The following is a 16,848-nucleotide window of genomic DNA, read 5'->3' on the forward strand; positions in this document are numbered from 1 at the left end:
CATCATACAAGGCCGTCGCACAAAAGTAGTGAAAACAGCAGATCTACAGGCACACAACGCCTCGCACTGCGAGGCATTGTGTGCCTGTAGATCGGCTGTTTTCACTAGTTTGAAATCATTTTTAAAATCATAAATACAAAACAAACGGTTTTGGACATACAAGGTTTCCACCCGACAACGATGAAATATAACTCATGTAATTGGCCCACTGGCTTGTCACTTGTCATGATCTGAAATGGCAAATCTTTGAGTAGCAGCAGAGCTATAGAGAGATCTCTCTCTATAGCGAGCAATGAGGGCCTCTCCAACTCTTTTTCCCGGGCTGAATCAGGGGCCCAGCACGTCCCTGCCTACACCCAGTGGTGTAAAGCAGTGGTTCTCAACCTGTGGGTCGGGACCCCCAGGGGGGTCCCCAAAATATGTGGGGGGTTCCCAGATGATTAACTTAATGTGAAACATTGTTTTCTCACTCAACAGTAAACAAACCACCATACGTATAAGTGTATAGAGGCAGGGTATCTGCACATTTCTAAAGTGACAATTGAAGGACTTTTTAATGCCTCTAAAATGACAAAATAAGCATTGGACAAATTGTCAAATATTAGAGGCAGAAATTGTGAAAATAGGCAATTTTTGGGGGGGATTTTTGCAAAACACATTTTTGGACACCTACAGATTTTGGCCTAAAATCACGCAAAGCGGTACAGAGTATCTCTAAAGTCATGTCATCAACATGGATCTGTCCCATTTCACATATTCCCTCCTAATTGGCCACGATTGCCTTCTAAAGTTTGTATATGTGACGTGACGGTCGCTTATCTCCCGATTTGAGAGTCTTACTGGTATTTTTTTGTATTTATTGCATTCTTAAGACAAAAATGTGATTATAGTAAATGTACCCCCATTGATTCCGGATGGGGTCCTGGGTCCCCATCCGGAATCAATGGGGGTACATTTATTGTAATCAATGATTGTCTTAGGAATGTGACCATAACCAAAACAATATTATTGAACTCAAGTCTCCATGGCATGAGTAATCAATAGGAAAAAAATGTCATTTTGGGGGTGAACTTTAAGTCCAATTTTGAGTTAGTTGTACTTTACTTGAGTATTTCAAATTTCCAGTAGCCTACTTCTACTTCTATTCCACTAGGCTACATCTCAGAGACAAATATTGCACTTTTACTCCACTACAATTTTTTATAATAAATAATAGTTACTAGTTATACTTTGCAGATATACATTATAATATTATAAAACATACATAAACCACTTTAGTCTAATTTTATACCTAGGCTGTTTGAAAATTGCAGATCTACTAGCTCACAACACTCGCTGTGACCTTGTAGATCTGCTATTTTCAAAAATGTTGTACTTTTACTTTTGGTACTTTAAAGGGGAAGACCACCCATTTTCAATATTGAAATATGTCATTACCTTAGCAGAGTTGTGTTGAAATAGAAAAAAAGTTCCCCCCCTTCTGTGTTGTCTAGAACTGGAGGATAAATTTTGGGGTTTGTATTGTAATTTACAATGTGTGATGTCATCAAGTTGTAAATTACAATACAAACCCCAAAATCAATCCTCCAGTTCTAGGCAACACAGAAGGGGGGAACTTTCTTTCTATTTCCACACAACTCCTCTAAGGTATATTAATGACACAGTTCATTATTGAAAATGGGTGGTCTTCCCCTTTAAGTGCATTTTGATGCCAATAATGTAGTACTTTTACTCAAGTACATTTTGAATTCCTGACTTTTAACAGACTATTTCATTTATACATTGCAGTATTGACACTTTTACTTAAAGGAGTAGGCCTAGTTCACCCCCAAAATGTTTTTTTTTCTTTCTTTTTTTTTTCAATTGATTACTCACACCATGGACACTTGAGTTCTATAGGCATATAGTTTTTGTGTCGCATTTCTAAGACAATGAATATACCCCCATTGACGGGGACCCAAATGCATTTGGAAACAATGGGGTAAATTTACTAAAATCGAAGTAATTTGTGAGTAATCAATTAGCCAGTAGCTATGCCCCTCCCAAAAAGCTGTTGTCCAATGCTAGCTTAGAATAACTTCCTGCTTGCCAAGGTTTGCCTTGGCAACAGCCTTGGCAAGCTGGTTGCTAATGGACAAAAGCTTTTTCGGGAGGAGCATTAGCTGGCTAATTGGAACAAAATAATTGGAACTACTCCTTTAAGTATCAAATGTGAGTGAATATGCTACTTTCTCTCCACAACTGACACCGACCCCATGGATGGTTTTTAGGTTGCTGCGTCCATGTAGTATATTTGTCTGCGTCCACAACATCCAACAGCCAACATCCATGCAGATCCCCGCCTCTTTAACAACAATCCGCTAGGAAAAAGAACAGAGAAGAAACGGATGTGAGAACACAGTCAGTCAGGCAGGCAGCAGGCTGCTCTTTACTTTACCCTGGAATGAGTTCTACTCTGAAGAAGAAGAAGAGGAGGAGGAGGAAAACACCGAGCAGAGCAGTCCAGCGGCCGATTAGGCTGTATACGAGTCGCTTAAAATGTCCTTAAAGTTAAACGTTATAAGCGATCTGTGCGCTTTGTGATGGATCGTGCGTGTGCGCGTACAACAGGGCTTTAATTATAGGCTCTAACGGACGGGACTGGAACTAAGTGTTGGCGTATTGTTGTTGTGGATGGATGGATAATAACTATAGAGAAGAAGTGGAGAGAGTTTTTCCTTTTTTCTTTTGCCTGGTGGCTCTCTAGATGGTTCTCCTTGATGAGAAGTTTGGACTTGTACAACTTTCTCTGGGAATACTTTACGCGTCGTGCAGGAGAGGATGGAGAAGCAACGGGCGAGGAAAGAGAAGGTAAGGGTTTTATAACGGAAGCTGGCCGCTGTGTCGGTGTGTGTTAGTCTAAATATTTAATGGAGTGTTACTTGGTCGCGTTCCGTTAGAACGTTCTGAATGCACTTGGGTTGGTTTGGTTTGTGTGCGCTTTGGAAGAGCGAGGCCGAAAATAGCCGATCTCCAAGCTCTGTAGAGCTTGGAGATCGGCTATTTTCGGCTCTCTCGTCGTAGCCCTGACCTGTTGCTTATTACATTGTGGAGATCCGCTATTTTTTGGCTTTCTCGAAGCCCTACAGTAGCCTAGAATGCAGGCCTATTTTACTTAATCAATCCTTGCTATGAATTCTGCCAAAAAAGGTCTATTTCCAGTGGAAATAGACCTTTTTTGGCAGAATTTTCCACAACTGTAAGTTACTTATAGACCTACTGACACAATTGTATTGACTTACAGGACCAAAGTTTCAGAGATAAATAACAATTGCAAATCATCATAATATTTGGCTTTATGGAGCCATGCTGTGTTGTATGCCTTTAAAGAGCTTCAACAAGGGGTCCGGGACCCCTAGGGAGCCCTCAGAGTTACTACTGGGGGGCCACCAAATCTTTGTGGATAAGAACTTTAGTTTTTTACATTAACCAGTTGAACCCTAGCAATTCTGAGGAGAACAATAGTCGAAAATAGCAGATCTACAAGCTTCCAATGCCTTAGTAAATCTGTATAATTTGATACAGAATTGGGGGTCCCTGGCTGCTTCATCTCTCTCTCAGCTAGGGGGTCCTTGGCATGAAAAGATTTGAAGACTCTTGGCCTAAACTGACAGCCACTTATTGTGAACTGATGCTATATGTCTACTGTATAGGCTATTAGTGGTCTTCAACAGGGGGTCCACACAGAATACACAATAGCACAACTCTGAGGACCCTCTAGGGGTCCCTAGGGGGTCCTCAGAGTATTAGGCTACTGCCTAATGTGTTTTAGGCTACTCTGCCTACTATGTGTGATGGAGCTTTTTTCCCCCTTTTTACTACTCTTGAACCCTAGCATTATACTATTTTGATGGGAACAGTATAGCCAAAAATACCAGATCTACAAGCTCACAACGCCTGGCCCTCCTTGTAGATAGATTTTAGATAGATAGATAGATAGATAGATAGATAGATAGATAGATAGATAGATAGATACCTTTATTATCCCAAGGGGGAAATTCAGTTGTCCAGTTGTAGCACAGCAGTATACAGTTATTTACAAAGTTACAGAGAAGTAAGAAAAAAGATAGATAAGAGGAAGGAAAAAAAAGAAAAAAAACAAGAGCAGTACAGTACCAATAAAGAGAAGGTGCATCAATATATAAGTATATATACATAAAGTGTCTTACAAAAGAGACCATAGCAGTCAATGCTAGTTAGCAAACAAGTATCTCACTGTCATTGTTAAACAAAGCAAAAGGTTTAGGTGTAGAGTGAAACAAGTAGAGTGAAAGGTCAGGTTTGCTATATTGAGGGTAAAAGTGCGTTATGTTGAAAGTCTGAAATAATACACATTGACATGCATCTAATATGCACTGATGATGACAGAGCTGTCAAACAGGTCTATGAAGCTATCTATGAAATATATGAGTCTGCAACACAATGTTATAGAACGGTGGTTCTAAACCTGGGGGTCATCTGGGGACCGCCAAATTATTGTGGGGGTCCCCACATGACTAACTTAATGTGCAGCATCGTTTTCTCACTCAACAGTAAACAAACCAACATAACGTTTAAGTGCATATTTCTAAAGTGAGTACCTTTTAATACCTCTAAAATGACAAATTAAACATTGGCCAAATTGTCAAATATTAGGGGCAGAAAATTTGAAAATAGCCAATCTTCATGCTTTGCGAGGCGTTGTGAGCATGTAGATCTGCTATTTTCACAATAGAACCGTGCTATACAAAATGCAATCTGGAAACCCATCGTCAAAGAAAGGGCGACAACTATCGGTCTGTCTCGAAGCGTGGCGACTCTGAGGCTGTCTCGAGAGATTATACAAAATGTAATGCCTCAACTAATTTGCTATATAGTGCTAATAGTGCTCGTCAGGGTGGGAGGGTCCCCAGTTAAAATATGATTATGTTGGGGGTCGCGGCCTGAAAAGGTTATAGAATATGTATGGGTCCTGACTCCCTGCTTCATCTCTCTCTCTCTCTAAAGTGTAAAGGGTCCTTGACCTGAAAAACATTGAGAGCCCCATATATAGGCTATATTATATAGGCTAGTCTAGGTGACTTCACTGTATGTGTTAATCTACATGTGAGCCATTGTATATCTGTGTCCAGCCATGGTCCAACATGGACACAACACAATGCTCTCTGCCTCTGAGGACTCCCTGTCATTCTCATTCCCCTTGGAATGTAGCTGACCTTCCTATCCTCTCCCCTTCTGAGCAGAACACATGGGCCTGAGGAAGTGTGTGTGTGCGTGCGCGTGTGCGTGTGTGTGTGTGTGTGTGTGTGCGTGCGTGCGTGCGTGCGTGTGTGTGTGTGTGTGCGTGAGTGATCTTGGAAGGTGCAGCCAGGCCAAAATATTTGTATTGTCTCTTCCTGTCATCTTTTCCTGTGTGTGTGTGTGTGTGTGTGTGTGTGTGTGTGTGTGTGTGTGTGTGTGTGTGTGTGTGTGTGTGTGTGTGTGTGTGTGTGTGTGTGTGTGTGTGTGTGTGTGTGTGTGTGTGTGTGTGTGTGTGTGTGTGTGTGTGTGTGTGTGTGCAGGTATGTGTGAAAGTATTCAGCTTTTGTGACGGTCCGCCCCTAATGCAACGCAATTGTCCCGTCACTTCATTCACAAAACGTTACTCCCATTCCATTCAACTCCAGTCAGCCAATCACAGTCTTACCATCTCCGCAGCGCTGCAACGCGCGTCATGTTGAAATGAGGAAATCACTCACCGCTCTGGTGCTCTGTGTCTTGCAAACGACAGAAGCGGCGGTGTCCGTCTGTTTGTTATACAGCCTACACTCTACAGGTCGATCCTTCCTCACTACGGGGAGATAAAAAGTACGTCCGTGCCTTAGTTGACCGCGAGTAAAGTCCGCGTCGGCGAGGTGGTTAGCGGAGCGTCATCATCATCAGGATCGTTTGGAGCGTTGGAGCGGAGGCTACCCGCAGTACGAGGACGTCGGGGGAAGACGGTGAATACAGAACCCGGCCATTAATCCAGGTGGATTCGCCTTAACCTTCGCCACGGCACCGAGGTACTGTACGGTTTGACACTGCAGTGAGCGACAGTCTTTTGAAGAGGAAGCGTGAGCTAAAGGAGCGCAAACAGCTGAGTGGGGGGAGATTGGTTGAGCGTCCCATTTCTTTATTTTCTTTGTTGGTCCTTTGGGGAATTCTTTATTTTGGAAACAAACTGAGTTGAATGAAACAAAACTGAACTGCGTGAAAGCAAACTGAACTGAACTATTTTTTGTTTAATAAATCCTGCGAAAGGTGTTTTTTCTTGTTGAAACAAAGACTCTGAGTGTTGTCCTTTGAACTGCTTTATTATTATTGTGTTGGGTCTATGTTGTCATTATTTTTGTGCATACAAGGTCATTGGTACATTTTGGTGTGTGGTATTTTGTAAGAAATACGATTTATGGGTTCATGGTACTAATTTCATGTAATCCATGTGGTGGGTTGCTGCAAACTTTAAGTGTACTCTACTATTTAAAAATTGTCGGATGAGAAGCCGGCTGGCACCCCAAAAACTGAAAACTTAAAGGGCAATCCGCTACAGAAAAATGGCACCCCAGATTTAAAAGGAATTTCAAGCACACCATTCTCTATTGTGGAGATATAAAATAAACGGACATCACAACCCTGGAAAACGTCAAAATCACACAAGGACCACAAAAAACGCATTAAAGGACAACAAAGTGGGAAAAAAACGCATTAAAGGACAACTGAAAGTGAACAAAAAAAACGCATTAAAGGACAACTGAAAGTGGAAATAAGACACATTAAAGGACAACTGGACGCAAAACAAATTTATTTTCTTTCCCTCGCAAAAACAACCAAGAAACCAACAAACAATCAAAAAACCTCTTTACCCTCATTTCAATCATTTATATCAAACAAAATGGCGGATTTCATTGGACGCTTGCGGCGTTTGAGGACGTCTGTTACAGACACTGTACTACAGGTGCCTGCAGGCAGGCAAGTAGTTGTTCAAGAGAATTTGTCAAACCCCACACAACAGCCGCTTCCTGTTGACGGTCAGGGGGTTGTACAGAGCGTTTCAGCTCCCTCGACACCACCACCATCGCCCCCTGTTGACAGGCAGGGAGTCATACAGGGTGGTTCATCTCCACCGGCACCACCGGCGCCCTCTGTTGGTGACCAAAGTGTGGTACAAATTGAACCACCTTCTGCTGTACCAGTGGTATCCCCAGTGGTACACATTGAACCACCTCCTTCATCATCACTGGTGCCCCCTGTTGTACAGGTGGAATCACTTCCTATTGTGCAACCAGCGCCCCCTGCAGGCAGTCAGGAGGACATACTGGCTGGTTTATCAGCCTCTGGCCATACAGAGCCCCCTATGGAGGATCAGAGTTACAGGAGAGGTCTGGGTTATTCAATGCAAACAAACATGGATGACGTGGATCTCTGGGAGAACACAGAGACACTGGATGAGACAGGCTCACCGGACCACAATCTACTGATGCAAATAATGCATAGCGTGCAAACTCTGGAACGCTCAATGGTTAACCTGACCTTGAAAATGAGGGAGTTGCATTCTGAACAGCAATTTAATAAAAGGACAGGTTTGACTCAGGCTCAAACACTGAGGGGCATCAAACAGGCCATTGACAATAAGCCAGAGTGTGGTGGTCAAGTCATGAAGGACTTGTTGGACAAAAACATTGAGTACCTCAGGGTTCAGATAAAGGACACCATAAAATGGAGAATGAATAAGCTACATATTGATGTCCTGAAGGACCTACAGGAGGTTATGACCCCCATGGCTGTGACAATGACTCAGTTGCAGGATGAGACAATGGCATGCAGCCAGGAGTTAAAGTGTGTGGTGGAAGAGTTGACGTTGGTGAAACAAAATACCCTCCCCCTAAGCCCAACCCTTTCAACTACTGCAGTACAGACTGTCCAGATGGACCAGTCCCCCATGCTACCACCTATGGGACAGACACGCCCTCAACTACAATCCACCATGATCATTGGTGGTTTGCCGGATCAAATATCCTCACCAGTGGAGTCCTCGGAAGTAAGGGGACGGTTCATGGGGAAAAGTCCCATAAAGTTGCAGTTCCCATGCTTTGGGAGGATGGAGGATGGCAATGATCCTCTATTATATCTGGAACGATGCCAGGACTATCTCTGTCTGAACCCACTGTCAGAGGAGGAGATTCTAGCTGCTATGAGGAGTGTCCTACATGGAACGGCAAGGGACTGGTGGGACGTCATGAGACTAGAGACACAAACTTGGAAAGAATTTGAGACCAAGTTCCTTTTCGCCTTCCTGTCGGAAGACTACATGGATGAGCTGGAGGAAAGGATAAAGACTCAGGTACAAGGAGAGGAGGAAAGCATAAGAGATTTTGCTTATCGATATCGATCACTCTGTCACCGCTGGAAATCAGACATCACCGAAGCGAAGATAATACAACTCCTCCTGAAGAACATACACCCTCAGTTGGCTGGTCAGCTGAGGAGCAGCAGGGTGTCCACGGTTGATGAGCTGGTTAGGCTGGGACAGCAGCTGGAAAAGGATTGGGGAAAACAACAACAGCAGCAGAGGTACACTGCCACCACAAATCCAGCCCAGACGGTTAGCCAGCCTCGTCCGGGGTCTCAGCAACTATCTTCCCAACCAGCAGCAGCAAAATCCAATCAGCAAGCAGCACCCAAGGCACCATTCTGTTGGCGGTGTAAGGGCACCCATCCACCCTACTCCTGTCCTCAATACAAACCTAAGGACAATAAATCTGCTAATTACAACCAGCAACAACATCAGCCAAGATCTACAGAGAACACTCCTACTTTGAGTGCTATGTCTCACCTGCAGCCAGGATTATCAACTTCTCCTTTCTCGTCTGCCAGGCCTTATCCACAACAGTTGTTTGTGACGTTGACCATCGGTCTGGAAAAAAGGAAAGCTATGATGGACACAGGGTCGTCTTACACCCTTCTGAATGAAGAAATGTGGCGTGCTGTCAAGCCTCAAGATGCGACTCTGATACCGTGGTCAGGAAATCCCCTCTACTTGGCAGATGGCGGAGGGAGATGGCCACTAGGATGGCAGGAGTTGGCACTCACCTTACAGGGTCAAACTTGTACCTTACCTGTGGTGGTGTTATCCTCAGAAGCCTTAGCTTGCCCTGTTGTCTTGGGTTTGGACTTCATGTGCATCATTGGCTTGCAGATGGACATGGGACAAAATCTGTACTGGTTCAATTCCAACAACGACAGTAAGTACTCCTTTGAGAGAGACATAGGCAATCCTGCTGGATGGAGTTGGAAGGGACAACTCTGCTTCTTCTCTGCCACCAACCCTAGAGCTTCAGTTACCTCTCCTGAGGCTATCCTGGATGCAGAGCTCTTACGGAAGGTCATGGAAGGAGCCCAACTAGAGGCAGCAGGAAAGAGCTGTCTTTTTGATCAGCTACAGGAGAATGCTGATGTGTGTACTTCTCGCTTGGGCTCTACTGGTGTTCTCACACACAAAATCCTTGTCACACAAGGTGTGCCAATAAAGCAGAGACCCTATCGACTGTCCCCAGCTAAACTTCAGGTGATGAAGGAGCTTATTGAGGAGATGTTGGAGATGGATATCATTGAGCCATCGTCCTCAGCATGGTCTTCCCCAGTAGTCCTCATCCCTAGGAAAGACAGAAAACCAAGGTTCTGTGTGAACTACATCAAACTCAATGCCGTAACCTACACTGACGCTTATCCATTACCTACCATTCAAGAAATCCTGGACTCCCTAGCTGGCTCAGTGATCTTCTCAAGTATCGACTTGAATAATGGCTACTGGCAATGCAGGATGGACCAGGACAGTATTGACAAGACTGCTTTTGCTTCTCCCCTTGGACTCTTCCAGTTCAAAGTCATGCCGTTTGGACTCAAGAATGCTCCAGCGACATTCCAACGGCTAATGGAGATGACTTTGGGAGAGCTCCGGGGAAGCATCTGTTTCGTCTATTTAGACGACATCATCATTTACTCTGCTTCCTGTGAACAGCATTACTTGGATATCCAGGCTGTTCTGGATACACTAAGATCTGCCAACCTCACAGTGAACATGAAGAAGAGCAAGTTCTTCCAGACATCGCTGCGGTTCTTAGGCCACATGGTCTCAGCAGCTGGAATTCAAGTGGACTCTGAGAAGGTGAAGGCTGTGGAGGACTTCCCAGTGCCGACAAACCTGAAAGCCGTACAACGATTTCTAGGGATGTCTGGGTGGTACCACCGTTTTGTACCGAACTTCTCTGAGGTTGCAGACCCATTGAACAACCTTAAACGGAAAGGAGTCAAATTCAGGTGGACCCCGGAATGCCAACGTTCCTTTGAAACCCTGAAGAAACACCTGGTTTCTCCACCCATCCTGGGACATCCTAACTTCAACCTGCCCTTTGTGGTGTATACGGATGCCAGTGATGTCGGTCTCGGGGCCGTGCTGGTCCAACAAACTGGCTTAGGCTCTGAAGAGGTGCTGGCTTATGGAAGCAGAAGCCTGAATAAGGCTGAAAGGAACTACTCTGCCACCGAAAAAGAGTGTCTGGCTGTTGTATGGGCATTGGAGAAATGGCGGTACTATCTGGAATGTCGAGCCTTCACTGTAGTGACCGATCACTCCTCCTTGGTCTGGATGTTTAAAGCACAGAAGCCCAGTACACGCCTCACTCGATGGGTCCTTCGTCTTCAGGAATTCACCTTTAACGTTGAGTATCGTAAGGGAAAGTATAACACCGTTCCCGATGCTCTGTCCAGAGCACCCAGTGACACCTCTGGTGATGAGCCCACCGCATTTGCCACCATGATGTCTGTAAAGGGAGAACCTATCAAGGAACTTCCCATATCTGATGAGGAGATTTGGAAAGCTCAACAAGAGGACCCGGAGATACAGAAGATCTACGAGTCAATCATGGGGGAGGGGGAGCTCACTGTGAATGAATCCATCAAGTTCACCATCCTGGAGGATAAAGTCTACCGTGTTGTGCAGCTTCCCCATAAAACCCTCTATCAGGTCTACATACCTGTCTGTCTCCGGAAGCCTCTCCTTCAGATGTCCCATGATGATACCATCTCAGGTCATTTGGGAAGGTACAAGACTTACAAGAGGATGCACACATTGGTGTACTGGCCGGGATTGAGTTTGGAGGTAAAAACCTATGTGCAGAACTGTGAGACCTGTCAAAAGTTCAAACCAGAGAGTCGCAAGGTAGCAGGGAAGCTACAGCAGACTGTGGTTGAGAGTCCATGGGAGATGATTGGAGTGGATTTCATGGGCCCGTTTCCGCCGAGTTCTAAAGGCAACGTGTACCTTGTAGTCTTCGTGGACTATTTCACTCGCTGGGTGGAGCTATACCCACTGAGAAAAGCCACAGCGGAAACGGTGTCTAAAGTTCTCACTGAAGAAATCCTCACAAGGTGGGGAGTCCCTCGTTATATCATTTCGGACCAGGGATCGCAGTTCATCTCTGCAGTTTTCAAGGAAACCTGTGCCAAATGGAACCTGCGGCAGAAGATGACAACAGCATATCATCCCCAAACCAATCTCACAGAAAGGGTCAACAGGAACCTTAAACCCATGATTGCATCCTACGTCAATAACAACCATAAACAGTGGGACAAGCACCTTCCTAATTTCCGTTTTGCCCTGAATTCGTCCGTTCACGAAACCACCGGTGTCACTCCGGCTGAATTGAATCTGGGCAGGACCCTCAAAAGTCCTCTGGATGTGATGCTGCAACCCTGGAGTCCTTCTCCAGAGTGTCCGGCCTACAAGAATGTGACCGAACTGAAGGAGCTCCAGGTCTTTGTACAGGAAAATGTACAGAAAGGACGCATTCGTCAGAAACGAAACTACGACAAAAAACGTCGAGACCTGATGGTGAAAGACAACGACCGAATTTGGCTAAGATCTCATCCGTACTCTAAGGCAGAGAAGTCATTCACTGCAAAGCTGGCACCCAAATGGCTTGGACCTTATAGAGTGATCTCTCAGGTGGGGCCAGTTAACGTTGACGTCGTCTTGGAGGACACGGGTGAGGATCGGAAAGTAGTCCATGTCTCCAGGCTTAAGCCTTGTTACCCCTCAGCACAGGAGTTGGAAAAGCTTGAACGCCAACGTGTGTTGGATATCTTCAATGAAGAGAGTGACGAGGAAGAGTTCCTGGGATTCTCCAGCCCCTTGTCTGAAAGTGGGGTTAAGAAGAAGAAATAAAACAAAGATGTTTTCCTGCATACGTGCAGTTTTTCTAAGGGGGGGGGAGTGTGACGGTCCGCCCCTAATGCAACGCAATTGTCCCGTCACTTCATTCACAAAACGTTACTCCCATTCCATTCAACTCCAGTCAGCCAATCACAGTCTTACCATCTCCGCAGCGCTGCAACGCGCGTCATGTTGAAATGAGGAAATCACTCACCGCTCTGGTGCTCTGTGTCTTGCAAACGACAGAAGCGGCGGTGTCCGTCTGTTTGTTATACAGCCTACACTCTACAGGTCGATCCTTCCTCACTACGGGGAGATAAAAAGTACGTCCGTGCCTTAGTTGACCGCGAGTAAAGTCCGCGTCGGCGAGGTGGTTAGCGGAGCGTCATCATCATCAGGATCGTTTGGAGCGTTGGAGCGGAGGCTACCCGCAGTACGAGGACGTCGGGGGAAGACGGTGAATACAGAACCCGGCCATTAATCCAGGTGGATTCGCCTTAACCTTCGCCACGGCACCGAGGTACTGTACGGTTTGACACTGCAGTGAGCGACAGTCTTTTGAAGAGGAAGCGTGAGCTAAAGGAGCGCAAACAGCTGAGTGGGGGGAGATTGGTTGAGCGTCCCATTTCTTTATTTTCTTTGTTGGTCCTTTGGGGAATTCTTTATTTTGGAAACAAACTGAGTTGAATGAAACAAAACTGAACTGCGTGAAAGCAAACTGAACTGAACTATTTTTTGTTTAATAAATCCTGCGAAAGGTGTTTTTTCTTGTTGAAACAAAGACTCTGAGTGTTGTCCTTTGAACTGCTTTATTATTATTGTGTTGGGTCTATGTTGTCATTATTTTTGTGCATACAAGGTCATTGGTACATTTTGGTGTGTGGTATTTTGTAAGAAATACGATTTATGGGTTCATGGTACTAATTTCATGTAATCCATGTGGTGGGTTGCTGCAAACTTTAAGTGTACTCTACTATTTAAAAATTGTCGGATGAGAAGCCGGCTGGCACCCCAAAAACTGAAAACTTAAAGGGCAATCCGCTACACTTTGTAGATACAGAATGAAGGGGCAGACATTATACTAGCATGACTAGTGTATCAATAACATAATAATTGTAATGAATAACATACTATAATATACTGCGTCTCACGTCATTCTATGAGTGGTTTAATTAGGAGTGAACCTCTGACTTCATGAATACTTGTATTTATTTGCCCATTTTCCTCTCTCAAAGACATTGGCTGAGGCATTTTCAGGTTTTAGAAATGCAACTATAGTCTGGCGTGTGTGTGTGTGTGTGTGTGTGTGTGTGTGTGTGTGTGTGTGTGTGTGTGTGTGTGTGTGTGTGTGTGTGTGTGTGTGTGTGTGTGTGTGTGTGTGTGTGTGTGTGTGTGTGTGTGTGTGTGTGTGTGTGTGTGTGTGTGTGTGTGTGTGTGTGTGTGTGAGAGAGAAAGAGAGGGAGAGAGAGAGAGATAATGAAGGCCTTGGTGTAGGCTCTGGTGAAAAGGACAAATTTGGATCAGGGAGGGAATCGCCTTTTTCTAAACTTAAGGCAAGAGAGGACTGACCTCAAAGTGCAAGTGAACCAACGCTGCAGCAGAGAGAACCAGATGAACAGAAGAACCCTTATGTTTTATATATCTGCTATATTCTTCATCTGTCTCTCCTTCTGATCTGTATTCTGTACGTCAGGGGTCTTCAACAGGGGGTCCGGGACCCCTAAGGGGTCCTCAGAGTTACTACAGGGCGTCCTCCAAATCTTTGAGTGATAGATTTTTCCTCCTTTTTTATATCAACCACTTGAACCCTAGCGTCCACATTCAAAAATAGCAGATCTTGTGAGCTTGTAGATCGGCTATTTTCGGCAAAGAGCTTTGGTGTAGAGGGCAGACCAAGTACAGAGTGAAAGGTGAAGTTTATTAAGTATTGACGATTTGACGGTTCAAGTGGTTAAATATCTGAAAACACACATTGACATGAATCCAAAATACACTGATGATTGTGCTGTCAAACAATGAAACTATATGGAATCTACAGTGTGAAATGGTTGTGGGGGTCCCTGCTTCATCTTTCTCTTGACTAAGGGGTCCTTGGCCTGAAATGGAGCGGTTTGCTGCCATTTGCGGATTTCTGCAAAAATAAAATAAAAACGCTGCATTCCCATTGAAATAGGTAGAATAAAGTGTGCAGTGACCGTGCCCTTACAAGTAAAATGTCATAGAAGATCTACAAGCTCACAATGCGGGGTAAAACATTCTGCAGACATAGCAGTTCGACAAGCTTGTGACACGTTGTGTGTGCTTGTAGATCGTCTGTTTTTTTCGTCTAGACAGGGAATAAAAGAGGGGGGGGGGGGTCTATTATAGACCCCTGGGGGTACACTCTGGCCGGTCAACAAAAAAAAAGGTTTAAAGTGGTTGAACAAAACCTGCCTTGCAAATCGTCATTGTCGGGTGAAAACCTTGTTTGTCCAAAACCGTTCGTTTTGCATTTATCAGATTTCAAAAATGATTTGGCAACAGCCGAACTACAAGCACACAGATCTGCTTGTGGATCTATTTGTGCGACAGCCTTGTATGATGAAGCAGGGCTTTACTTTGCGAAAGAACGTACACATTTGAAACTTGGAGATACAAGGTTTCCACCCTCCAACAGCGAGATGCTGTTGGAGCAGGGCTGGCATTCCATGGCATGGGGCTTGGACTGCACTTGAAACACACTGGGAAGAGGAGAGGAGGCCTGAATGGAGATGGCTCTCTGTAGGGTTGGCAGTAGAAGGTTCCCACAGCACACTGACTGAGCGCTCTTACAGCCATGATCATTAGTAAGTAGCAAATTGAATTCATGTCTGCAGTGGTGTAAAGTAACTAAGTACATTTGCTCAAGTACTGTACTTAAATACAATTTTGAGGTATTTGTAGTTTAGTTATTAGAAGTGTCGAGGCATAAATGTCAGAGAGTGGGCTCGACTGGGAAAATCTCGCCAAAAAACAAGTGAAAGGAACAACATTCGTCAACGGCCTATGCACCCTATTGGAGCAAAGGGCATAAGTCAAAGTTAGTTTTTCTTTTTTCTTTTTTACTTCTACATCTCAGAGGCAAATAATGTAGATTGGCTATTTCCACTATCAATGTTCTATAAAATTGTCAAATATGTCAGTAATTTCTCTGTATATTTAAGTCATGTGACATGATTGCCATGTGCAACTTCAAAGCCTAAAAGCCAAACAGAAATGTAATTGTCAACGACAAAAACACAATTAAATCGTTAATTGCAATTGTTTGAGTTAGTGACAATTAATCGTCACGTAAAAATATCATAATCGTGACAGCCCTACACCCAACCAGACTCACAGGTGACAGAACTCAGGGCAAGTGGACTCTTCTATGTCCCGTGGAGAGAGGATTGGTCGAGGGTAAATTAGGAGCAGGGCAAAGTCACAACAGGGCAAAGCTGCCAGGGAAGGAAGGAAGGAAGGAAGGAAGGGGGCCACACGTTGGGGACAGAGGCCACAGGCGTGACGGAACTACTCCTTTTTAGTTATGGATTGCAGAGTTAGGGCACGATCACACCAAAGTATGGCTCCAGCTGATAAACTCTTTTTGTGTGTGGCTGACTGTATTTTGCAGGCAGCAGATTCTGAAAAACGCAGCGCCTTCTGTCCCAAATCCAGTAACTCACACCTGTCACTCACTTTCAGGACCCTCCGCCACCATAACCCACATGGCCTTACAGTCTTGACATTGCCAGGCAAACACTGACGCACCTCTGCATCCATCCCTGGCTTCTAAGTCCCTCCCTCCCCGTAGATGGCTCTGCTGTAGTCTGGCGATGGCTTTGTCTTTGGCAGCCCCGCCAACAACAACAGCCACAACCCTTTGCTCGATTGAGAGCACCATGTCACTTCTTGAGTCTTGGGACATTTTGCCTTCCACTCACCATTTCCGGTGAGTGGAAGGCAAAATGTCCCAAGACTCAAGAAGTATAAACGCAAAGGTCTGTGCGGCACGCCGAAAACTGCGCAAGACCATCAAACCATTCCATTCCCATTGAAATGCACTGGTCAGAATCCACTCTCATAGGTAGAACATTAGTGCGTTGTGACCATGCCCTGATGAATGTTTAAACTACTATAGATAAGACTGACACATAGGACATGTAGGACATCTAATAAATATCCCACCCCATTCTCCTTGTTGTCCTCTACTCCTCCCTCTCTAATGTCCTCTCCCTACTGTCCCTGTTGCTCTAATACATACAAGGGCAACTGGCGGCCCCCACCTTCACTTAATGCGTCCCGCAATTTGATTTATGTACCCCCATTGATTCCGGATGGGGACCCGAATAGATTTGGGTCCCCATCCGGAATCAATGGGGGTACATTTCTTGCAATCAAATTTTTGTCCTAGGAGACTGCAACAAAAAACAAAAAATATTATTGAACTCTTGTCTCCTTGGTGTGAGTAATCAACAGAAAAAAAGTAATTTTGGGGGTGAACTACTCCTTGAATATCAGAATACTGATATAGTATTGATTTCTGCTGTTACAATTCCAAACATGCAAACATGATCCGCTTTGATTACTTCACTCTAGTA

At 44.7% G+C, this 16,848-nt stretch overlaps 1 protein-coding gene across 1 annotated transcript in view; it reads left to right on the top strand.

Annotated features, from left to right (window-relative positions):
- The first annotated feature begins 2,772 nt into the window (after nucleotides 1-2,772).
- Nucleotides 2,773-16,848, top strand: part of LOC308299858 (tetratricopeptide repeat protein 28-like) — a 119,381-nt gene continuing 105,305 nt past the window's right edge. The window contains exon 1 of the mRNA XM_080743641.1: nucleotides 2,773-2,850. Coding sequence (XP_080599767.1) covers nucleotides 2,821-2,850 — 30 coding nt within the window. The 5' untranslated portion in view covers nucleotides 2,773-2,820. The remainder of the gene's footprint in view (nucleotides 2,851-16,848) is intronic.

The sequence above is a fragment of the Nannobrachium achirus genome (genome assembly GCF_963921795.1).
Source record: "Nannobrachium achirus genome assembly, chromosome: 15".
Classification (NCBI taxonomy): Eukaryota; Metazoa; Chordata; class Actinopteri; order Myctophiformes; family Myctophidae; genus Nannobrachium; species Nannobrachium achirus.